Below are 26,220 nucleotides of genomic sequence, written 5' to 3' on the forward strand. Positions count from 1 at the left end.
AGATTTTTACCATTCTAATTATATTACAATGTTAAAAATCTCAAGTGTACAAAAACATAGAAATAAAATTGACTCCATATTTATGTTTAATTTACCGAATGACTTAATTAATGAACCATCGTTACTGGAACAAGTTGCATTCAATGTCCCGATCCGCCTGTTGCGAAATAATAATGTGCTGTTCCTTGATCAACCAGCACAAACTATGGCTTGCAATGCACCAATGTCCCGATTGTGTCGCATTGTAAACTCGAGACAAGATCTGGACTTTTTTGGTGCAAGTCTTTATAGATTTTAAAAATCACTAAGATAGACCGGATCTTGTCTTGAGGTAGTATTTATTTTTTTGTCCTAGCTTTAATTTTATTTCATTTGTACCTGTATTTATTATAAGAAAAAATGTTTACCATGTTGGAATGTACTGTATAATTCCGTTAATAAATAAATAAATTACGGTTAATGCATAAATAACAAATTTTCAGGTTAAAAATGAGGACATACAAAACTGTTCACAGTTGGCATTACGTTATTGTAACGTCATCCCCACCGAGTGTGCTTCTAACAAACATTGCGTACATGGCATGGTAACGTAAAACGTGCCGTTCATTCCATAGGGCGTCTCATTTTCAGGTAATTCAAAATATCCATACTTTAAACCTTAGTAGAAAATGTATTCGATGTCACTGAAAAATTAATAATATCACCATAGTAATTTTTTACTCATTTGCTACTACTACCATCACACTATTTCTCCGTAGGGGCAGGCATAGAGGATGGACTGCCACACATTTATCCCGACATACATCCCTAGCTTCTTCCACATTCATACATCTTGCCATACATGTCCTTTAGTTGTGTCTGCTTTTGACATGACTTGAGATTTGGGTTTTTCTAATCAAGCCATGTCTTTCTTGGTCGTCCTCTTCCTTAAAATTAATAATTTTTAAAAAATTTAAAAGATCCTAGGTATTTGTAATTTCATTTTGACAGCTACGGAGACATGGTTTCATCATCATCATTCCCTTTCCGCACCTAATGGTGCATAGGGCACTGCATTGGTACACCAATCGCAGAGTATCTTGATCATTTTTGTTACATCTAGGTAGGATTATCAGTCGTACTCTTCAGGTACCAGCCCAGGGACTTTGAAATATTCTAGTCCCCCTCTCAAATAAATATTTCAAATCTTAGTTTTAGGTTTAGGTGTATATAATCAAAAATGAAAAAAGGTGATAATTTTTATTTAATTTATTAATTTTACAATAAAAATATATTTTACATAGCTCATGAGTCACAAGTATACAGGTTTTATTCAACTATACAACAATGTAAATTAAATAAAAATATTATGTCAATTAACTAAAATTAAAAATGTATAGAAAAATAAAATTTACCATGGACCACAGAGTTTTGTAATCATATTTCATAAATACATTTATTTATTGTAAAACACCAGAAATTCATTAATAATTTATTACTTTAATCTATGGTTCTTTCATTAAAAACTCTTTTCTGTATTTTTACAAAATCAGTGATGTCACCATAGATAGAATATATTCCTTTTTTAAAAAACATGCGCGGCTTTTAATAAAATAGGGAAATATCACGTTTTTTTCAAACATTTTTTAAGTAAAAAGGGTCTATTGAAATACTGTCCAGTAAAAAAAATATTTTTAAATTTGTAATTTTGAATTCCCGCAAAAAAGGTCATTGCATTGGTTACGCCCCTAATACGTTATGATACATGTTCATTTTCAAATTTGTTCCAAAGCATTCAAATTTTTACAGAACATCGTCACGAATTTTGAGGTCACAAATATAAATGCCAAACATGTCGCGTTTTGTAGGGACAATTTTTTTTAATCATTTCTTTATTAAAGTTATGTATGAAAACATTTCTCCACAATATCCATATTGATTTTGAAAATACAATTAATTATTCTAAATCCAATTTATATATTTTCATTGGTATTCGTAGTATGTAATATTTCCCTATTCCTGTTTAAAAATAAGTGAATAGTATTACATATTAATAATAGCCTGTAATTTTCAAATTAGGTATAAAAAAACATTTCAAAATTTGTTCATTCTAAAGAAATGTATTAATTTTTTTATTACAAAAATGTACGAAATGCTTACAAGGGTAAATGCGTAAATGCGTACATATGTATAAATGTAATATTACGTAACATATTGAAAGGTTTCAGTGTAGAAACTGCGATCATTTTTGACAGGTTTTGTTGATTTTAAGACCGAAAAATTGATCGGAAGAATACACGATCAGAAAAATCGACAAATTTTGATATTGTATGTTCAAATAGGTTAAAATCTTTTTTGTGAATGCTAAATGTTTCAAATTTTGATCCAATTTTCATTTTGATTATAAATGTTTCTAATTTTTATATAAAAACGTATAAAAATTGGAAAAAAGGCTGGCCATCACACTTTTTATGACGACAGATTCATGTAAGATTCAGTATTTCTGACGCAAGAATGTATTGATTTCTGATTCAGAAACTACGCATAACACATGTGGTAAGCAAAATTTTTCAAAATTAGATTGAACGATTCTTATTGACATATTAAAACAGAGATGGAGAACATTTTACAGTAGGAAATATGGAAGTCTAGGCATTTTACAGGGCTTATGACCTGTCATTCGCTGATTTAAGTAGCCACTTAACACGCAAGAAGAAGATTTCAAAGCACTTTTATTGTAAGATTTTCTGATAATCCGTGTAAGGCAGCCTCTACACAACTTGGTTAGGTACCTGAATTGTAAAATTTTGAATAGAAACTAAAACACAATTAAATTATTATACATATTATCTTAATATCCTCACTTAGTTAAAGAAACTATTCTTTGGCAAAGTAGTGACTTGATCTGCCCATAAACAAAATGCCAAAACCAAAAACAATATTAAATATCATAGCCAATATGATGTTACATTTTATAAATTTCTATGGAAACAGAATTAATTTTTTACCGCCTTTATTGAGGCCTTCTACCAAGACATGATAATATCGGCCGAAATCAAGCTACATATTTACAAATTACAATGAGCATAGAAACAAAAAAAAAACAGAAAAGACAATTTATAACAAGAAGACAAAAAACAGATACTAAGGAATGTTGGGTGTTGCATTTATGGGCAAAAAAGGCACTTTTGACTTTTCTAATTGAGGACAACATAATAAAATTTCAAACACGCTTAAAACTTATTCAGAAGTTGTTTATATATTACGATAATATGGTATTATTGTCATGCTAAAGTAAGAACATGGTCCGTGTTAGGAACAAAATGAAAAAAATTAAATATTTGAGCGGTAAACTGCCATACTTAATGATAAAATTGTGAAAAATATCATTTCAATAATGAGAAGTTACAAATATCATATGGGCAACAAAACCGAGCGAAAAATTCAGTCAAATGTATTGCTTAAACAAAACTGAAATGCGACGCATATACAATATTTAAAAAGAAGCAATTGTCTATACTTACTCAACGCGCACTCAGATGGAAATGGCAACAGCGTACCAATTAGAAATAAATCATTAGAATGAAAATATTCTAGTGCATTAGAATATTCTATTCATTTGAATGCAATTCGTTCCAATGACTAAAAAGTTGTATTGAGCAAAAATAGTAACATCAGAACAAATAAATTAATTTTACTGAAATAGACCAATGATTCATTCAAATGCAATAGGCCAAATAGGCAAATGAGGAAGTTCAGTTATTTTGTGCCATTAGAGCATTTAATTGTATGGCTAAGTTTCTCAAAAATTTATAAAAACGGTTTTAATAAATAAAATGAACTACTTTGAAACGTCGTAGGTTCGTGTGAACAGTAACCAATCAACTATAGCATTGTTCCGAGTTGCGATAGATTTACGATTTTCAGGAAGCCATGTTTTTCAATGATAGTCTATTAACAAATAAAAAAACCACCGAACTTCTTCATTGATCAAATGGGCAAATTGTTCCAGCTTAACACCAAATGCAAGTAGACTAATCAGCAACGGATACATTGTTTCAATCGGGATCATGGTCCATTATTTCAATTATTGGATTACTAAATTCATTGGATTAATTCAATCTTTAGTACGGTTGCTGGAACGCGTGAGTCAACTTCTACACTGTTTAGAATCAGCACAATTGTACTAAACAGTAACACTAATATACTTTATCACAACTAACTGATTCTCTTCTTCCGTACTCCGCCACGTCGCGAAACGTTCCTCGAGCTGGGATCGAAGGAATTACTCGAAGAGTTGTTAATTATCACCAGAGAAACCGAAATAAATACGCGAATATCCGACTTATTTATTTCAAACCACCCTTATAACTTGTTAGATAGTTTTTACCTATTAATAATGGAATCGAGTTGTGGTTGAGCGGGGCCGAACTATGCGACTGCGGAGACTACCCAGAACCACAACCCAGTTCAAATTGACCGTTTTATTTGTACATCTCTAGGTTATAATTTTATCAAAATAACTCCATGCTTAAGCCCCCTGTACACAGGCAAAATATTACAAAGCTATAAAATAACTTCCTAATTGCATAACGACTGTTTAAGCTAAAGGTTTCAAACCACAATTTCAACCAAAGTTGTTTTATTAGTTTTAATGTGTCTTTAACCCAACTATTGGGTTAGACCCAATTATTTGGGTCTTATATACATTCTGGCAAAAGGATTGCGCCTAAAGGTGTTTGCGGTTTAAATATTTTTGCTAGAATATATAAGACTTAAGTAATTGGTTAAAAACACGTTTAAAATAATGAAACTGCCTTTTCCACAATTGTGGTTGGAAACCTTTGTCCTGAACAATCTCACGCATGCTAATTGTAGCTTCTCAGCCGCTATTTTGCAAATATTTTAATGATTTATAGTGAAAACTACTCCTAAATTAAGTGTTTCAATAAATAAAAGCAAAAATCAACCGATTATTTACAACGATAAAGAGTTTTTGTTCATTTCAAAGCTGGTTTCCACGGTCCTCTGGTGACAACCAACAGAATTGCAAGGCTAAGGAGTCGGCAAAACAAAGACAATTCTACCGACGAAGATTTCATTATTTTTCTACTAACATCAAAGAAAAAATAAACTAACGAGCGTTCAACATTAACCCATAGTTTTTATATTGTTGAGTAATTAATTAGATACGCAGTCAGCAATACTCCCAAATTCCAAAACAACGCTCCAATGGTCAATTGTATCAATTGATATTTTTACATATGAAACATAACAATTATGATTCTAGTGTGCAGCTAAATTACAAGATGTCAAAAGTTATAAAAATTCAATGATTTTAATTGATGGTTCAATGCATTGTATTAACCTCTAAGCGAGTATGGAAGTACCGTGTACGTCTCAAATACTTAATGCATACGTCGTCACTTATTAAAAATTCTTCATTAAATTTCATACAAATGACGTGGCAAGGCTATCCATTGATGATTGGTTGAAATATTTCCAAGAAAAATGTATATTTATTTAATTTTTGAGTAATTATTCATGTGTACTAAGGTACATTGACTGAACTGAGGAAATCAGGCCCATAACACAACGTGTTAACCACTACGAAATGAAGACTGATGATTGAAACACTGTACCCCAATAAAATAAGTCATTATTCATGTGAAGCTATTATTAGCATTAAGCTTATGAGTGTACCAGGCTCATCCAGGCGGATTTCAACGCATTAACTGAGCATGCACCAATCTCATTCCCGGAAGACTATTTCATTGCTCCACAGCTCGGTTTGTCGGGAAGTTCTTCCTGGGGTTGGATGTGAAGCAGTAATGTTCAATTTCAACAAATGACCTCCGAGACGGCGGTTTACTTCAACTTTGGTACTTTATATTACATTGGGACACTATAATTTAGTGTTAGGGCAGTCTCCATGGTACAACGGGCGAATGAGAGTTATATCAAGAGCCCTCAGAGGGCACTAGAGATTGAATCTTGAACCTTGCTAGAATGGATCTTTCTGAAACTGCTAGATGTAAATTCTGCAGTACTGATGATGAATATTGGGACACTTTAATTAAGTTTTGAGGCAGTCTTCGTGGTGTAATGGCTAACACACTTCCTTTACGCACTGCAGTATCAGATGAGATGGCAAGAGTTAACTGTGATTAAGTCAAGCCTGAACTGTGTTTACCACCGTAATTAGGCCTCTTGGTCTGTTGTGGTGGAAAAATTTAAGCAAGAACAAACTAACCATAGAGCGCAGTTTGTTTATAAACAGAGGTAAACAAGTTAACAATTGTACATTGAGAGGTGAATATCTTTTTCTAGATTAGTTCCCTACGTATGTTGACCATTGGAGCAGATATAGTTTGATGTAGCGTCTAAGCAAGTCCCGAGCTAGTTCCTGGCCCAATCGGGGAAGCTCTTGACCTCAGGATAGATGACCTGTCCCCAGGTCGGGAAGAACGCCCAGGTTAGCACTGTGGTGATCAAGCTCGGGCCGATACCAGCGACCGCCTAGGAAAGAAAATATCATTATGTATTAGAGAGGTTGAAAAGAAATTAAAATATTTTGACACACTATGTTAAAGTCAGTTTATTTATTTATAAACGCCCAAAGGGCTCTTTCAATATTTAGTAAAGTGCTATAGAAATTGACATAAAATAGAATCGTAATTATTTTACTAATATGTTAATAATTATAAAAAGGAAATAAGGTAAAGATGAATATAAATCAAAAAGAGGAGAATTGAGGGGATGGCCATTCAATGGAAAGGATAGCTAATTTAACTGCAGCAGGAGTAGTAGTTTATGTTAAGACAGTGCAGTCAACTATTTGTTTTTTTAGCAATGTCAAAAGCATAAATTTATGAATATTTTTGTCACTGTATGCTATTTTTGTTTGATAAAAATCAAAGGTCATTTGAAGACTTTTTCAATAAAAAAAATTGGGGATTCTACAAATCTAAGTTGCATCCGTTTTTTCCTAATTTAAAAATTAGCACCAAAAGTAAAACAAAATGGTGAAAGTTGTATGTCATCTGAAAGAAAATTTTCAGCTCTACGAGATATTGTGTTTGCTTTTACATTACAAATATTAGCTTTCAAAATGGAATGTCAAGTAGACGAAAGTGAGCATTTTCAACGTCTCCTTCCGTTTGCATTCAATCGAGGGATAAAGCTGCCAAAGGTGCTTGCAATATTTCCGCAGTGTAATGTGAAGATGCTGTGAAATTTATTTTATTTATTCATACAAATACAAATTACAAAAAAACAGAAAAAAAAATGTATCCCAAATTCTATGAGGCCAAGGGCCCTGTATTGAGTTGGGATACAACATAATGGAAAGTGGAAGCACGTACATAATTAAATAATAGCAAAAATAAAAATTAAATATTATTACATAAACATACAAATTATTGACTAATTTGCTGTAAAATAATGAAGGAAAACACATTATTGACTAATTACTAATAACTTAGATATGGGACAACGGGCTTTCTCATTTACTACGCCTAATCATTGTACATTGTTTTGGTTAGAGATAAGGTTAATCTTTTTACCATGGTTCCAGTTCTGATGTTGACCACTCCGGCTACGATGGCGTTGGGCGGCGTTCCTACGGGCATGTGGAAGGCCATGGAGCAGGCGATGGCGGCTGGCATCATCAGGTACAGAGGGTGAATTTCCATAGCCACCGACTAAAATACAATCATATTATTATAATGATGTTCAGTAATTGTTAGGAAAACCAACGGTTCTACATTACAAACAAGTTCTACAAAACAGTTAAAAAATATTGTACGGGCTCAGCACCAATAATAGGTTTCCGCTAATTGCACAATGTAAGTTAAGAAATATAAAGCATATAATTTATTGGGGACTATTACTGCTTCGTTTTAAAAAAAACTAGTAAAGAATATGTCATTGTAAGAATTGCCCATCGCTAATGATTACTTTCTCCCATCTTGCCGGCGGCATACGAATACCATCGCGAAAGAACGACTCATCTTCTGAGGTTATCTGCGAATTGAGCCATTTTTGGCATCTTCGTAAGAATGGAAGTGCTGCTCAGCCAGGCCACGAATCATTGATCGGAACAAGTGGTAATCGGAACGAGCAATGTCCGGTGAATACGGCAGGCGAGGTAGAACTTCACATTTGAGCGTTTCCAAGTATGTTTTGACTGGCCTTGCTACGTGTGGCGTTGTCACGCTGCAAATTTTACTTTGTCGTGTCTCTCCTCGTATCGCGGCCATTTTTCTTTCAATGCCCGGCTTAAACGCATCGATAGTGATCTCCCGTGATGCTTTAGTTGGGTTTGAGGATCTCAAAATACACTACACCCAGCAGATCATGGTGCAGAGAAGAGATGATGATGTTCGGTGATGTTCCGATAGAGCACGGTCACCGTAAGTCTCCACTAGAATTCTATATGCTTCAGCTGCAGATTTAAAAAAAAAGTAATGCAGTAAAATTCCCTGCAAATATTATTTTTTTGGCATGAAATTAGACATGTTTGACGTTATGAAAAAACATATTTACATTTCGGCGGAATAATATGTACTGTCATTTCAAGCCTAATGGTGGAGCTTCACAATAAAGTTAGCTGTAGTATTGTCCATTGTAAAAAGGCCACGATAACATAAGTAGTTTAGGTCTTAACAAATAACAAATTATATTTATTTATTTTTTTCCGCCATAAACATCCTTCATCTCCAGACGAAATTGTGTGCCCGCATTGTTCTTTATCACCAATTTCCCTGAGAGCATGAGCTGATCGCCGACAAGGAAGAGGACTCAACACCAGGTTAGTCGATGTTATTATATGTTGATTTTCTCTGGTCTGAGTACATTTCTAATAGATTGTTGGCTGCATCCACTAGCTCATATTGTCAGTTAGGAGAATTAATTTACTATCCACTATCATAAATTTATTTTTAAAAATGCAAAGGTGAATCTATTTACACAATTCATCATAATTATTTCTTCTTTAGTTTGTTTGATAATTTTTCAGCGGCTTTTTTGACTATTTACCAAATTTACTACAAAGTTACTTCTTTAAATATTAATCATATGATAACTTTAACCAAGTGATGATAATAGGTTCAAGATACGCACCATCTCAGCCAAGACGGGCAGGATGATGTTGGCGATGGCCACGTTGGAGGTGAATTCGGTGAGCATCTCGCAGATGATGACGATGATGAGCAGGATCAGGTACGGAGGAAGCACGCGCAGACCCGTTAGGGAACTGCCAATCAGGGCCGACATTCCCGACGCCTTACTGCCGTCGGCCAAGGCAAATCCACCACCTGGAGGCGAAACATATTAATTCAATTTTCACAGCCAGTCATACGCAATTTTACTTTTCCTAGATCACCGTGCCATGTGTCATTCATAAAATATTAAGATCCACTAAAAAAGTTTGTAGTTAACTTTTAAAAGACTACTAAAAATCCCTCTGGAGTGTTGTAATGTTGTTACATTAAGTAAAAGATGACATGTTTTTAAATACAGGTATTTAAAAAGAAAAATTGAACATACTGTTGAATAATCTATTTTACATAATTTGTAAAAAAAAAACATAATTTTTGTCTGTTATAGCAAAATTCAACTTCATTATTTAAAAAAATAAAAGACATATCGTCGGTGATACTGCAATACCGCGTAACTATCAATGGAATTTTTGGGCAGGGGAATCTAAAAAGCTTTCTGTTTATATATCTGTACCTTAAAGCTGAAATGCTGGAAGTCACATTTGGTAAATTGTTCAGGAGAGCGGTTTGCAATTGTAAAGCTGTTTCAAATGTATCTCTCCAAGTAAAAACACAATTTATTGCTGTTTTTTTGGATTTATAGGCTTTTGATAAGAATATTTAAGAAAAAAAACATTTGAAGTATGGACTATCAAATAACTACGGGACTTCAATGTTTTTTGTTCCAACCGCCCGGCCCGCGCCCTAATTCCTCCTCGGACATTATTATAAAAAGTAATGAAGAATATTGAATGAAAAACAATGTATTTATAAAACTTTCTTTAAGCAAAAACATTAAATTACATGCCAAAAATAAAAACATTAATTATTTGTGAAAATAACAGGTAAATGTAAATTTAATGACATGATATTAATAGCAATAAAACTGCATGTAAAAAAAAAAGGAAAGTAAAATAATTCAATTAACGGCAAAAGAATTGACATAATGGTTTAGTATTGTTGATTATGACAATAATACTTAATCTTGTGCAAAATCCCTCGGTGTGTCAGAGGTAGTTTGTAATAAAAATTGTGCAATTTATTCGGTATCCACTGCTTTAATACCAGCAGATTATTATTACTGCACTACAGTAGTAGTGGTGTTTTAGAACAAGCTATTTCAGAAGTGGTATACCGGAGGACTCCAATGTGTTTAGCATTAATAGAATCTGAATATATTAAGAAAATGACATTCATAACTCAATTTTGCAAAAAATGTGACTTTCAGCTTTAAGGTACAGATATTGCTTACAATTTTAATCAACAAAAAATACCTCTGGAGTATCAGAAAAGCTATCATTATTTAGAGTAAAAATAGCAATAATTTTAAACTAACGGCTCTTAATGCCTATTATGAATTTATTTCAGTAAAACATTTTTGTAAAAAAAAAACCAATTACGGGGTATTGAAGTATCGCGGAAGATATATCAAGTCAAATTGAATCAGATTTTTCTCAAGCCTGGGTGTTCTGTGTTGTAATTCATCATTGTAGTTGGAACTCGTGGTCTGTTGAAATTAAAAAAAAATAGGGAAAGAAAGGTGCATGAAGAAATAAAAGATAAACCATTTGCCCGTTTTGAGGAAAACGCAACAATATTTATAACTTTATCTAACTTGGCTATTTATAATCCATTGGCCCCAAGTTAGTGGTGTAATAGAATCATCGATATTAAGTAAACATTTTAGTAAAACAATTTGTTTTGTCAACACATGCTATGGATTTATTCAAATGCTTTAGAGAACAGGAGGGTTTGTTTTTTCCAAAACATCAATAGGGCCTGAATTTAGTGTACTGTTTTCATACAAGTATAATGACTTTTCCTATACCCGTAGATGTAGCTGATTTAGTTGATGAAGACGTCTGTCAACAAGTTAATCTGGAATGCATAGTTCTTTTAGACATTCCGGAGCAAAGTTGTGCAGTGACCGGATTTCAAAAATAAGTCTTGGTGCGGCATTTAATACGGGGAGATTTTTTTAAAGGCTTTATTAGTACAATTTAGAATGACTTCACCGTACGAATATAAAGTTTAATGGTACCTGGAATCAATAAGTTTAGATGACTCACCGAGCAAGAAGAGAAGACCCCATGGCACTTTGTCTTTGAGAAGTTTCCAAGTTACAATCCCAGGACTGGGTTTGGTCGGTAGATCGGGTGCTAAAAACAAAATGCAAACAATCAGTGCCTTTATTTGCTTTTAGTTAATTCTCTGGATAATGATCACTCTCCCCAAACTAAAATTGGAAAGTCTTATTGACCATTAAAAGTTTCACGTACCAGGCAATACTATACTTTGAAATTTCTATAAGAAATTCACGTGGTACGCAAATTGGGTTTTTCTAGGTTATTGTGATGTGTCATTTGCACTCTGTCGAAGTTTCAGATCATCTTGCAGAGTCTTCTTACAGTTGAAGGGTTTACGTGATTTTGTTTTTTTAGAGTAGTTAAAAAAAACTTTTAGGCAAAGCCCTATTAAGTCAATTTTACTGTTTTTATTAAATAAAACAATGCTTGTTCTACAAAAGTGACGACTGTCAGTGGTACCTCGTTGCTATAAATATAATTTTACATTTAAATAACACTTTTTTTTCGTTTATATGATATATGCCATTCTATGTGGGCCCAATTTAATCGATCTGTCCTGACAGTAGGCACTGCAATGTGATGTGAAACGTTGAAAAAGAGTGTGATTGACACACAGCACAATAATCTAGAGACAATTCAAGAGGCATAATGCAGGATCAAAATATTATCCATTACAAAGTTAATCCTAGTCTAAAAAAACAAGATTTTTGTTTAAATTTTTTTATACTTTAGAAATTATTGAACAATTATTTATAATGAACACTAGCTCTCAAGCTGATAATTAATTGTCAAAATTGTCAATATTCAGTGAAATGAGTTTAATTTTAGAAAAACATATTTCAAACATGTCTTAAATATGATTTAGAAGGATGGCGGGCATTCCCTCCAAAACAAACAAAAACTTTTCTGTTAAGCCAACTACCGACATAAGTTTAAAAAAAATAAGAGATGTTGGTAGGTGTGGGAATAATCTAAATAAATCTTAAATTTCTATTAATTTTTAACCATTTATTTTAACAGGATCATGTTTGATAATCTGGATGATTTGTTATTCCGAACCAACCCAGTAAGAATTAGTTCAAATTAACAAGTTGGGGTACACAATGTAATATTTTTGCATATATATACCATAATTTTAGAAGCACACACTGCAAAACATTATTGTAACGGCATGGCATTTTAAGGAGCAAGCTTAAGAAGCAAATGATGGAATAAAAAAAAAATGATCAAGCATTAATAATGACCACCTCTAATATAATTCATCTGGTAATATCTGTTAGTAGAATTTTCTTTTTAAAAAGTATTTTTAATTTCTCATCAAAAATAATTTAGTTTCAACAAAACATGCCTTAATATTTTGTCAAAATTAAATTATGAAATGTTCCTTTTTGTTATGTAAAAAAAGTCCATCATCAAAAGGCATTGTTTTATTAATCTGCTGAACATTTTTTAAAATGTTATTTAACAAATATTACCGGCGCAATAACACAATATATGTAAATTGAAAATTCAAAGTTTTGATTTACGTTGAATAACTGTTAAATAAAATAAGTTGCAAATAAAAAGCAAGAATTACTCATTCGCGAGTATGCCTGGACCAGCAGTCAAAATCGTGGAACTGATTTAGGAAATTGGGGTCAAAGCCACCAGTCCAAAAGAGTACTTGTACAGGCATCTTTTCATTTTGAAATGATAATCCTAGGTGCAACTGAGCCTTAGCGTACGTAATTAATTTTACTTTCGAGCAGGAAAAATAATATAATTTTTGTAAATATTGCATTGTAATGTTTCTTTCGAGAAATAACTTTAAGTAACTCATCTGATTATTAAAAAAAAAATAGGCATTGATTGTTAGTCATCGGAATCAAATTAATAATAATTTTAGCAAAATAATAATGTAATGGTTTGATTTCCAAAAAACTCTAAACAAATTTCAAAATACATCTGAAAATATTTGAGATCATTGAAATACAAATCACATTATTATGAAAAATTTGAAAATTGTTACGAATTTTGAAGAAATCAAACTGTTTTTAAATAATTTTATTGTTATTATCAATTTTTATGATTATAAATTGAACATTTGCTATCTTTCATTTTATTTGAAATATAACGGGGTTCATGGTAATAAAATTCATAGCGAGTTCCTTATATAATCATGGTTAGATTAAAAAAAAAACTATGTTAGGTTAGGTCTACCAAAAGAGATGACATTTCATCACTGACGTATAACAAATAGACACATTGCCTCATCTCATCTCACCAACTGCATCCCAAATTTAGCAAATATTTCAATGACTTAAAAAATTCAAAATAAAAAGACAGCAAATAACAATAATAATATGTCTGTGTAACTCATTGCCACAGCTATGAAACTGGTTTTCAGTGTTATTATATATTTGATTTATGATATGATGAAAAGTGCATTAAAAAATATAATCAATTATATCAATAAAGCCATACATCTATTCGGCTGTGGGAATTTGCAGATAAAATTAAAGAATATTGACCGTACTCAGGACAAAGGCTTCAAACCACAATTTTGGAAAAAGCGGTTTCATTATTTCAAATGAGTTTTAAACCAATTGCGTAGGTCATAATCACATTCTGAAACAAGGATTTAAGTCAAAAAACGTCTGCAGTCCAAATCCTTTTGCTGGAATGTGTATAAGACGCAATTGGTTTTAAAGACATTTGAAATTATGAAACCACTTTTTCTAGAATCGTAGTTTGGGGCCTTTGTTCTGAACACAGTCAATATATTATTTAATTATACACAACGGCATATTTCTTTGTCTGATCACGATTTATCCACAAATTGAGATACATTTTCATCACGCTTGTAATGTGTCTATTTGCTTTACGTCATTGCATTTCATATTTGAAAAAATTAAACAAAGAAATCGATTCAAACAACCAAACACCAAAATTAATCATTTAAAAATAACTTTAAGAACTAAAACACAATACAAATATTTGAAAACCAAGCTAAAAATTAACCTGAAATAGAATATGATTATAACATATATATATATATATATAAATAGATACATAAGAGCCTGTGATACCGTTGTGGTTTTAATTATATAAAAAAATATACCTAACTTTAAATATTAAGGTTAATAAAAATTTATTTTGATAATTATGTTAAATATAATATGCTTCTAATTTAATACAAGATAAATCATGTATTTTTTTTATGCATAGGAGACAGTTAAAAATATGTCACAATATATTAAATGATTTTTATTTAATTTTGAACATGCTTAGTCAGTGCTGCTGCCAGTCTTTTGACGTTACCTTTATTGTGTAATTTAATCATTGTTGAATGTCTGTTTCTATAAAATAAATAATAATAGTCAACAAGAAATATAAGCATTGTAAAGATTTAAATACATTTGAGGGAAAATATAAAAGCAAATCATTTGTATATTTATATAAAATATTTGTGTTAAAAAATGGGATCAAAGACAAAATTATGCAGATAAACGAATCACAGACAAAAATTAAAACATGTTGTGTTTTTGATTATATATTTAGTACCTATCTAGCAAACCATATTTATTTGTTTTATTTTAAAAAAAAAACATTATCAATAAAAAAAAATACAATACAATAAACATAAATAAAGTAATACTTTTCACAGGACAAAAATAAGTGGACCAGCCAGTGACAGGACACAAATGTCCCGGCTTTATTATAAATACAATTGTTAAAATATACCATAATAAATATAAAGTCATACTTGGTTATTACGAGGAAGATGGGACCGACTGAATTTGCTCATTGTAAGCCTTACTCGTTATACCAGAAAAGGTTTTTTTAAATACAATCATCATTTCATATTTTCACTAAGTAAACAAAACAAATGTACGTCAGTCATACAGATTAATATAATAAATGTTTACAAACATACCACTTATAGTCCTTAAAATGTAACATGATTATAATGAATGACAGTTGTCAGAAAAAGTGACAACATAACTTTGTAGTAATGTCAAATGAGTTATTTATATTGACACACGAATAAACCTAATTATTAACGACGTTCTTACAAGGTTACATCATTTTGCAAAAACGTTAGAAATGGGAGAAATTGATTGAATAAAAAAAATAATTCATTTGATGCTGTTCATGAAAAAAGTATAAATGTCTCATTTTTTTGGTGAATAATTGTGTTAAACACACTATAATAGGATTGTTTTTGCGTTTTTTACATCAATTTTCGGAAACAGAGTTTCATGATTGCATGAAATAACTGATAAAATCAATTTGATCAGTGATCAGTAATTTCCCATCACTAATGAAATTAGTTTGACAGCTGTCATTCTAATTAAGCTATATTTTAAGGACTATAGTAAATTTTAGTATGTCCGTGAATTTTTCAAACATTTTTTCCACAATATTGACACTGTGGCTGAAGATGAAGAATATTTTTAACACACTTCAACATTTTTCACACCACATTCTATTTCTTGCCACTTACTCTTGTTAAGACATGTTAATAATTTGAAGGTTAGTTTTAAACTGATCTGACATCACCTACTCGTAATGTTTATTGTGCATTGACCCTAGGACATAAAAAAATTGAAGAAACATCGTAAAAACCCCCGAAACAAGGATGTCATTCATAAATTACGAGTTCACAAAGCTCGGATTTTTTACTTGCAATTTCAACCATATGTGATACTTTTTCAATGTTCTTGGCGAAAACACCAATTAGGTACTTGGACATTTATATAGTGTCATAAACGTAACCAGCTGCAAAGTTTTTTGACAATATTTTTGTTCGGTATGTCAGAGAAATAGCTCGTTCTAAAGGAGAATAAATGTATGGAGAAAACCATGAACTAAAATGCCAACAAATGTTCCCTCATTACATCCAAAATCTCGCTAATTCCGCGAGCGTCATAACCAAGTTCGACTATATAGTAATTAATATACTTTTTAAATGTTAGGAATATAAATAACAATATATACTAAATATTGACATTAATTAAAAAATAGTATAAGATTTCTAAATAACAGGGAAGGAAAAATCAACAAAATATCAACATTTTTACATCTTCATGCAATTTTCAAAGAAAAAAATACAATAATAATTTTTGACTTTTTCGTTTTGTAGTTCTGACAAATATTTTCTGAAACACCTTAAAACAACACAAAGCTAACATTTCAAAACATAGCTACACCTGTATTGCGTCACATCAAAAATAAAAATGTAAATGCAACAATGAAAATAAAAGTATAATGCAAGAACAAAGCAAATTATGACGGTTTTTTATACCAATTCCAAAAATGAATTAAAATAAATAATAATAAAGAAATGATAGTAAACAATGAGACACAAAATAAATGGTAACAATATTCAGAAAGGACTTTCACCAAAATTATATTTAAATTTTAAAAATTGGTTTATTAAGCTTTAAGAAAAGCAAATTGTCTAAAGTAGGGTATCGTCTTCTAGAGAAGTGCTTGAGAAAAAATAATATCAACAAACATTTTTTTATTTATTATTAATTCACATTTATTCAAAATTACGATGGAATTATAAATACTAATGAAATTTAAATTTAAAATAAAAAAACTTGGTTTTTACCACTTTTTTTAACCTTTTCAAAGCTATACAAGCTTCTTTATCAAGGTATACTTGACTCAATGAATTTTATCCTATTTTATTTTATCAATGCTGCGTATGGAGCTGTTAAATCAGGTCTTTTTATCTTGTAAGGGTGGGAAGCGTAATGTGTGATGGGTACGATCTTTAACACGGCGGCCTCCGTGGTGTAGTGGTCAAGACGCTTGATTCACGCACGGAAGGTTCCGGGTTCGATTCCCGGTGAGAACACAAAAATTAAAAATGTGATTTTTCTCAAGCCTGGGTGCTCTGTGATGTAATTAGTCCTCCTGGCCTGTTGTGGTGCAAAAAAAAAAATGTAAAAAAAATAAATTAAAACTAGACAGAAGAAGAAAATATTGTTTATTTTGTTATTAATTATTCTTTTCTTTTTATGATAAAATAAAATAGGATAGAATTCATTAGTTAAGTATACCTTGATAAAGAAGCTTGTATAGTTTTGAAACCGGTTGGTAGAAAAAATAAAAAAGTAAGTGGTTAAAAACAAAGTTGTTGTAATTTATTTAGTACTAAACAAATTATTGTTTTTTTAATGTAGTATTTGCTACGGGAAGTAATTTGTGAGAGTAGTTTTGACCTGTCTGCCTCATGGTGTCATGGTTCGCACATTTGGCTACCTAGCATGAGGTCCCGGGTTCGATTCCCAGCAAGGTGATATATTGATGTGTTATTTCACCGCTATGTTGCACAGTTCTTAGACTGATATCTGCAGCAGCAAGAATAAAATTGGTGTATGTGTGCAGTGTCCTATGCATCTTTAAATGCATAAAAGATGCAGAAAATAAGGAGTCATTATTTTTTTTTTTTAGAAGTTAAAAGTTGAACATAATGAAGTCATGATTTTTATATTAGAACATCTAGTATTGTAGATTTTATTAGAATAGAATAGTTTTAGATTGCTGTTGATAGCAATTTTATAAAATGTATATTCTATTAGTGTGTTTAACTTTCACCGATGCATTTATGTATACAAACCACTTTCCACGGGGTATTTGTGTTTATAAAATAAATTAAACCATACTACTAATGTCAAAATTAAAAATCATAGAAAATACCATTTTCAAATATTGAGGTTCGAAACTGCTAAAATCTGCTTCATAGCATCTGTAACTTGGATCTAAAAAGGCCGATGTCGTATATTTCATCATTCTAGAGGAGTCATATAATATATTTTCGCTTACATTGTAACACTGCGTGAATCTCAAAAATATATTTTCTTTTTTTATTATTATATTTCTGTCAAAACTAAGTGTGCGTGATTTAGACAAACGTTTATAATTTCCAAGATTACTGATCGAATGTACAATGAGGAAGTGTTTTAAAAAGAATAAAATATTTGTTAATAGACATTTTTCTGTATCGGCATCAGAAACACAAACAAATAAAAAAAAATACTCCGCATTTATAATAATATTAGTACAGATTAACCACAACATTATCATTTTAACAGTTTAAAATTAACATTTATGATTTTTTCAAATTCATAAATCATCAGGCCTCTTGTCAAAAAGAAAAGTAATCGGTCCTTTTACATCCACCAAATTACAGAAACTGTTATACTGTTTTTTTTATTTTTTAAATACAATTATGTATTGGTTTCATTGTTTGAAATGGAGATTCATAATTTTGGTATTAGCCACACCTTACAATGCCTATTCTCTATGGGCATGTAATGGATGCCATGGGGAATTAGTAAAAATAAAGATATGGTGAAACGAAGTATGTTTTGATGGATTTTATTTTAAGGAAAATTCCAACGTTAAATAGAAGGTATAGTCAGGCCCTTACGAAAATTACAAATACGCTCAAAGTCAATTGTATTTTGAGTTAGTATAAATCAACAATGGAAAACTTCTATTTAGAATTTATCAAACATTTTAGAAAAACGCAAATTTGTAACCTCCGCATAGACCTGACATGAATATTATTTCAGACAAGCATTCCTTTAGAAAAGTTTGACCATATGCTAAGCGAGGCAACCTTCACTGATGATACCTTTATAGATGACTTCTCGTCCGACCAAGGAGTTCCCTTCCGGGGATCCACTTTCCGCTGCCTCCTGCTTGTCGGACGCGCTGACGCGAGATTGGCTTTTCCTCTCGACGACGGGAACTATAAACCATGGCGTTAGGAAGAAATGGGCGCCCAGTGTGGGGCATTCCCGTTGGATTAAATGCATCAAACTATTAATGGTACAAATCAAGAAAAACGGCATTCGCAAGCGTTAGAAGTCATTGAGAATTAGATTGCAGATTGAAAATCGACATAAGTTTGGAAATTTTACTGAGAGCATATTTCTGATCACTTGTAAATATTCATCATCGTCAGGATTCCATGCCCGCAACTAAGGATAGTTGTAGCATATAGTGTCCACAAAGAGCCTGTGCCGGTGTGTAACCTGCCAGGTCAGGTTCACATCTCGTAGTTCTGACATGAAATACCGACAAACGGTCGGCAGCGGATGTCGAGGACATCGAGAACCCGATGCCTTGTAAAGTAGACAAGCGCGTTAAGGCTCTCAGGTGTGCTATTCTGAACCACTCTCGTGGCACGAGAAAAGTTTTTCTCTTGTATTTACATACAAAATACACGAGATAATACAGCCACGAGAGCGTTTGGAATACCAGCCCAGGAGGCATCCGCAGTATATGGCCCTGCCTACCGTATGGCCAGTTATCACCGGACTTTAAAATTATTAATATGAACATGCTGTATGTTTTTAGTACTTGCAGGTAGGCCACTGAACAATATTTAGACTATTTCCAAATCTATTTTTTGTACCACAACACGCCAGGAGGCCCAATCACAGTGGTGAAGTATAGCACAGAACAGCCAAGTTTGAGAGAACTGATAATTTTTGTATGACTGGATCTTTACTCATTTAAGATTTTATTTAGATAGCCACATACAACTGCCTCTGCGGCGTATTGGCTTAGACCCTGGACTCACACACAGAAGGCTTCGGGTTCGATTCCCGGTGAGAACACAAAAAATGAATTTACTTTTTCTCAAGCCTGGGTGTTATGTGCTGTAATTCACTACTCAGGCCTTCTGGCCTTTTGTGGTGTAAAAGAAACCAAAAAAAAAAGTACAAACAAATCTCAACAGAGATGAAGGGATTTTGGGAGATTTTCAGAAGTCTAATAAATGTCTATACTTCGATATCCTCTAATAATCCATTTGTCTCAGTTTAGATATTTATCTAATTAAAAATTTGAAGGGTTCAGGATATGAAGTACCTCTTGGACATTAAAATAAACTAATAAATATAAAGAAATCTGCTTAATAAAAATAGCGTATACTGTTTTATATAATCTAACATGGTTTTCATCAATGTTAAATTATCGCTTTATATCCTGTGCCCTTCATTTGTAGAATGAATTGATTTGAACACTCCAGTTTAACAGGAACATTATCCTATTTGAAACTTTTAAAATTTGTCTGAAGAAATCTATGGCATAGAGTAGACATGTTCTAAATTGGGCATGAATAAATAAACATCTAAAGTAAGACTGATTATCTTACCTTCGTGTTACAAGTAAAATAATTGGTGTACCGGCGAACGGTGTATCGATGCAGTGTCAATTGGTAAAAGAATGACAATGTCAAAAGTGATCAGAAATTAGTACACTTGATTTTCTTAACCGCAATCCAACTCTTCGAATGAATAATTTACGTTACATGTGTTTTTTTAAACACAGGGGTAAATAGGGGTGTATAAAACAAGTAGAGTGAGATTATTAAGTTTCTAATAAGGGATTATATTAAGTGGTGCGCTTGTATACCTGATTTGTAAGTGAAGAATTTGAGGAAGTCCAGATTCGCCGGTATGACAAACATCATTATGACGATGAACATGGCCGTCACGGCATCCTTTACTTTGCTGAAAAGAAAAAATATGCCATTAGAGAATTTCAGAGTTAGGTGTTTTAACAAATCGGAAATAACGTTGGAAACATATTTAATATTTAAAGCGGATACATAACGGCTCGCAGTCGGCGTCACATCATGCCTGCCGAATGCGCTTCTAATAAACACCGCATACTAGTCTTCTTCGGAGTCTCAATTCTGGGGATTGGTCTGCAGCAAGTTCCGGATCTCGTCTACCACTGAGCTCTATTCCTTGCCGCCCTCTTCGCTCAGCATATGAGGCCCAGTTCAAGTCCTCACACACTTGGAAATAAATCTTAGAGTAATAATAATGAACCGGGTTGTGGTCCCGTGGATGGCTAGTGTTGCGGACTCACGGATCAGAGGTCAGAGGTCCGAGGTTCGAATCCTACTCTACTCCAACTTGATTGCCATTTAGTTATTTACAATTCGTTGAAAATGGCTACCAAAATTGAAATATTTAGGTAAATTATTGGAGCGCTAATATTTCTTTTTTTTCTAGAGTTTAAAAACCATTCTATGATTATCAACCATGAAGTTAGCTACAGTTACAGCAATACAATGGGTCATAGGTATTCAGGTCAAGAATTGTAAGCGCAAACCGAAACCGTCCGATACGTCAACAACCAAACCAAAAATTTTGAATGCTTTTGTTCTATGCGATAAGAGCTTCTTTTCTAGTTCTAAAAACTCCCGTCGAGGTCGCCCTTTGTGATTTGACATTCCCTCTATTATGTTATGCAGGAAACCCTCATAGCCCATAACGTGACCGATCCATTGGGCTCTCCGAGATGGTTTTGATTAGGTGCCTCCGTTCCTTGATTCTACTGAGAACCTTGTCATTAGTGATGTGGTCTCTCTAGGAGATTCTTAATATTCTTCTGTAGCACCACATCTCAAAGGCCTCGAGTATCTCTTTTGGTAAGGCGCCATATCTCACAGCCGTACATCAGTATGCTCCATACATATGTCTTGGCAAGTTGGTTGCCGAGCTTTACTAGTACAGCGTAAAAAAAAAATGTAATAAAAATAAGTGGGTATTTAGCAAAAACAATTCGACATGTAAAATTGCAAGGAAATATATATTCGTTGCAGCTTTACTAGGTACAAAAATACTTGTTCTAAAGCTATATATGCTTATCTAGTCGATAATACTTCATAATCATTCAAAAATAATAATATGAAGTGGAATTAAATCTTACAGGTCTGTCATGACATCCGCCCAGCCGGGCATGAAGCCAGGACTACGCAGGAAGAACAGGAACACAGCCAAGATGAAGAGAAGTCCGGCACTCTAAGAAAGCAAAAAAAAAAAAAATTTAATTATATTTGTCCAACACAAAACAGGGTTTGCAGTGGTGATTGAAAAAATATTTGCGTTGAGAATTAATAATGAATTTACAATAGTCTTTACAACTGTTAAATGTACTGGATAATTTGATTGAATATATTTCGCGATCACCAGAAGCGAGAAGTCAGAATTTGCTACTTCCGACTTCTGTGGGATCTACTATTTTGAGGAGTTCCCAGTTCAGATTCCAAGTAGACCTATACAACGATTTGTGAAAGAACTCAAATTAAGTATGGTATAAATCCGTTGAATTATGAATGTTGTATAAGAGAGTTTTTGATGTGAATGCCAAAATTTACGCCCAATATCGTGTTGACATTTACAACGCGTCGCGACGCAGCTTAAGATTCTGAGAAAAGTGGTATAATATATAACTCAATGGATAACTAATAATAACTTTCAGACAAAGGGATTTTGAGTATTATTCAATTAAAATCTATAACCTACTTCCACTATCTATTAAAGCAATTAGTAATGAGAAAATGTTTAAAAAGGCTATAAAAAAATGGATAGTGGAGCTAGGTAGAAGTAAAATGGACTGTCTCATTCGCCCATACCAATCCTGAATCAACTGCTCCACAACTGTATGGCTTATGTTAGGTTTTTGTTGTTTTCATTGTGTGTTTTGTAATATAAATAATATAGATGTATATAAATACCTTGTTTTTAAAACTGTCGGAATATTTGTTAATTATGTTTGTTTTTTAAGTGAGTCTTCTTTGTTTATTCTCAAATGTAATAAAAAAAACTAAATTGTTAAGTGTCCTCGGCACGGGAAACCCCAGTGAGGTCACATTATTTTTATTATTAATTTATAGTTTGTAAGCGAAAAATATGAATAAATAAATAAATAAATTTCGGCTATAATGATGTCTAGTCAGAAGTGTACAAAATAAAATACGTACGGTTTCGTGCCAAGTGGTGGGTCCTAGAGCAATATACTGGTCATCTACCACCTTCTTGGCGATCTTGGCTCCCGCTTCCCCTAGGTTCACGTCCTTGGCATCCTGGCTGTTTGGTCTGCACGCAAGAGAGAGAATAGGACCTTAAGCACTTGTATTGTCACTATATCCGAGCAAACATTTTAAAAATACAATTTTGATTGATGCTAAACTTTCTCAACATATCTTTGGTTGATGGGTAGAGATAATTGATCGGTTACCTGAACATGCCCATGTATAGCGTCTGCAGAATAACCCAGATGATGAACTGCATGACCAGCATAGGGGGGACATTGTACAGCATGAAGGAAGGGAAGTCGATCTGGGGTGCCTTGGGGAAATATCTGAAGAGAGAGAGAGAGAGCATAATCATTAATAAACACTACTACTACCATCATGCTATTTCTCCGTAGGGGTAGGCGGAGAGAATGGACCGCCACACACGTCTATCCGGGCATACATTCATACATCTTGTCATACATGCACTTCGGTTCTGCCTGCTTTTGACATGACAAGACTTAAGACATATTTTTACTAGCAATTACTGTGCTAGGTGCGCCGTTCATTTTATTGCCCGCATTCATTATCCTTTCAACATCTTTTTCTACTCTTCCATCTCTTGAAAACATGCTTCCCAGATACACAAACTCTTTTACTTGTTCGAGACATTTATTGTTTACGTTTATTATGCAGTCAGTGACCTCACTTCCCGTTTAAATACCATCACATTTGACTTACTTTCGTTCATCACCAATTCGCTCTCCAGGCATACATCATACATTCTAGAGACTATTTGTTGCAAATCCTCATTGCTGCTAGCTGTGATCAATAATAGACCAGAGAGCGTGTTTTGTAACTCCATGACTCGTATAATAAATGGAAAAATTATTGAGACTACACAAATGGCTGATGCAAAGTATCTTGCAACTAACTAACTCTTCAATAAATGTTTGACCACAAAGTTAATGCTTTAAATATTAATAACTCTTCAAATTGGTTCGCTTTAAATACTTACATATGATAATATTGTTACAGGTACTCACCCTTCAAAGATTCCCTTAAAAGTCAAGTTGGTGGCAGTTCCGACAACCGTACCAGTACCACCTAAAAAAAAAAGAAATTAAACATTAATAAAACAAATGCCTTCTAAATAAGAAAGAATGGTCACATTTTGAAGGACAGAACAAAATTTTTAAAAAGTGACAATATTTGGCAATAAAGGTTACATAATATTTGCCTGATTTACATAGCGCCATTTATGTGAAAAATCACCTCAAGGGCGCTTTACAATTGTATACGTAAACTTAAATTCTAACTTAATCTTTGTTACAATATGGTATTCTTGGATGGGGGTGGTGCATGTGCGAATAAATCAAATCCTCTTAAAATAGTACAAAGATTAATTATTAAAGTAATTTTAAAGAAACCCTCAACATTCAACACTGAAAGTCTATATAAATTATTTAAAGTTCATACAATAGACACTATTTATAAAATAAATTCCATTATACAAATTTATAAACAAGAAAAAATAAAAGAATTTGAGATGAACAAGTCACTTGGATACCAAAATAATATTAAAATCCCTAAATTCCACCCAAGTCATGGTCAAAATAGTTTTGTCTTCAAAAGTGTCAAAAATTACAATAATCTCCCCAATGAACGAAAAACTATTAAAACTAATATATCTTTAAATAAATTCAAGGTAAATCTAAAGAATTTTTTTTGAACAAGTGTAAAAACTGCATTAATTTTTAATTATTATGAATGTATTATTACTTTCTGTTTTTCTTTATATATCCTATGTTTTTTTTTTCTAATGTACTTGTATATTCAAAATTATAACAGTGTAAGTCACTCTCCAAGCACAAGAGTTAGTCTCCTTTTTTTGGAGAGTTACAGTTATAACATTACTATATGTATAAAAGTAGATTTGTATAGAATAAAAAAAAAAACATGTACCATTTATGAAATTTATTAATAAAAAAAAGTTTAAAAAACTGAGCTAAAGTTACATATTATATTTTCTGATTTAAAATTGAGGGTATGATAAACTAAAGAAGTGAGGTTTTAGTTGGGATCTGAACTGACTGGGACTATCGATGATTCGTAAGTTGAAGGCACTCGGTTCCAGGCAGAGGCGCCGGCAACGGCAAAAGCGCGATCTCTGAATCTAGTGTTCGGGGAGCGCCGGATTTCGACAAGTTTTCCTCTGCCTGAATCAAATGCTGACCTAAGAGTAGATTTTCTTTGACGTGTATTTTCCCTAATACATAGGTTCGATGGGAATCTTGGTTGTCGGTGATATTGCAATACCGCGTAACTATCAAATGAATTTTTTTGTAGGGGATCCTAAAAAGCGCTCTGTTAATACATTATTTACGATTTCAATCAACCAAAAATACCGCTGGAGTATCAGAAAAAGCATGGCATCAACCACTTAAGTCGAGCTGAAATAAATATATTAACAAAAAAAACATTAATTATACAAGTAATATTTACCAATTGAAGCTGCGTAGGCAATACTCAGGAAATAACAGATGGTTGTTTTACTTGGAGATGGTGGTCTAAACAAAAATAATATAAAATTAATTTAAAAAAAATAGTTAGTCTCTTTTTTGGAGAGTTACAGTGATAATATTTACTAGATGTGTAAAAGTAGATATGTATAGAATTTTTAAAAAACATGTACCTTTTATGAAATTTATTCATAAATTACTATTTTTTTTAAAAACAAGTAGTACATATAAAAATATTGATATGTTTTTTTTGTTATATAAAATACTTACATAGGTCTGATTCCATCAAGTACATGAAAATATAACATAAGTAAATATAATTATCCAGAAAAACAGTTTATTGTTGGATGGATAGATGGTAATAAAAGTAGAATTAAATCCAATAAAAGTGTTTTTTTTTTGGATACCTTACCAAATTTTAATATGGAATTCTAACAACTATCTGCATACACAATAAATAAGTCATTTGATATTTTTTACTGCCCTGGCAAAGAGAACAGTAGCCTTACGTGTGAAATATGAGTGATTTTTCACAAACTAAATACGTAGTTATA

At 32.3% G+C, this 26,220-nt stretch overlaps 1 protein-coding gene across 3 annotated transcripts in view; it reads right to left on the reverse strand.

Annotated features, from left to right (window-relative positions):
- Nucleotides 1-5,506: 5,506 nt before the first annotated feature.
- LOC148281862 (protein I'm not dead yet-like) overlaps nt 5,507-26,220 on the reverse strand; it is a 126,065-nt gene continuing 105,351 nt past the window's right edge. For 2 of the 3 annotated variants that reach the window (XM_088226020.1, XM_088226021.1), the window contains 11 exons: nt 25,650-25,714; nt 24,191-24,251; nt 23,369-23,491; nt 23,112-23,226; nt 22,058-22,149; nt 20,750-20,847; nt 18,960-19,076; nt 11,309-11,398; nt 9,103-9,296; nt 7,545-7,682; nt 5,507-6,498 (listed from right to left, as the gene is read on the reverse strand). In XM_088226020.1, coding sequence (XP_088082146.1) covers nt 6,379-6,498; nt 7,545-7,682; nt 9,103-9,296; nt 11,309-11,398; nt 18,960-19,076; nt 20,750-20,847; nt 22,058-22,149; nt 23,112-23,226; nt 23,369-23,491; nt 24,191-24,251; nt 25,650-25,714 — 1,213 coding nt within the window. In that variant the 3' untranslated portion in view covers nt 5,507-6,378. The remainder of the gene's footprint in view (nt 6,499-7,544; nt 7,683-9,102; nt 9,297-11,308; nt 11,399-18,959; nt 19,077-20,749; nt 20,848-22,057; nt 22,150-23,111; nt 23,227-23,368; nt 23,492-24,190; nt 24,252-25,649; nt 25,715-26,220) is intronic. The other variant, XM_088226023.1, reaches the window with a different exon arrangement.

This window comes from Micrasema longulum, unplaced genomic scaffold, assembly GCF_059751315.1.
Source record: "Micrasema longulum isolate JH-2025_06_02 unplaced genomic scaffold, ASM5975131v1 h1tg000403l, whole genome shotgun sequence".
NCBI classification, from domain to species: domain Eukaryota; kingdom Metazoa; phylum Arthropoda; class Insecta; order Trichoptera; family Brachycentridae; genus Micrasema; species Micrasema longulum.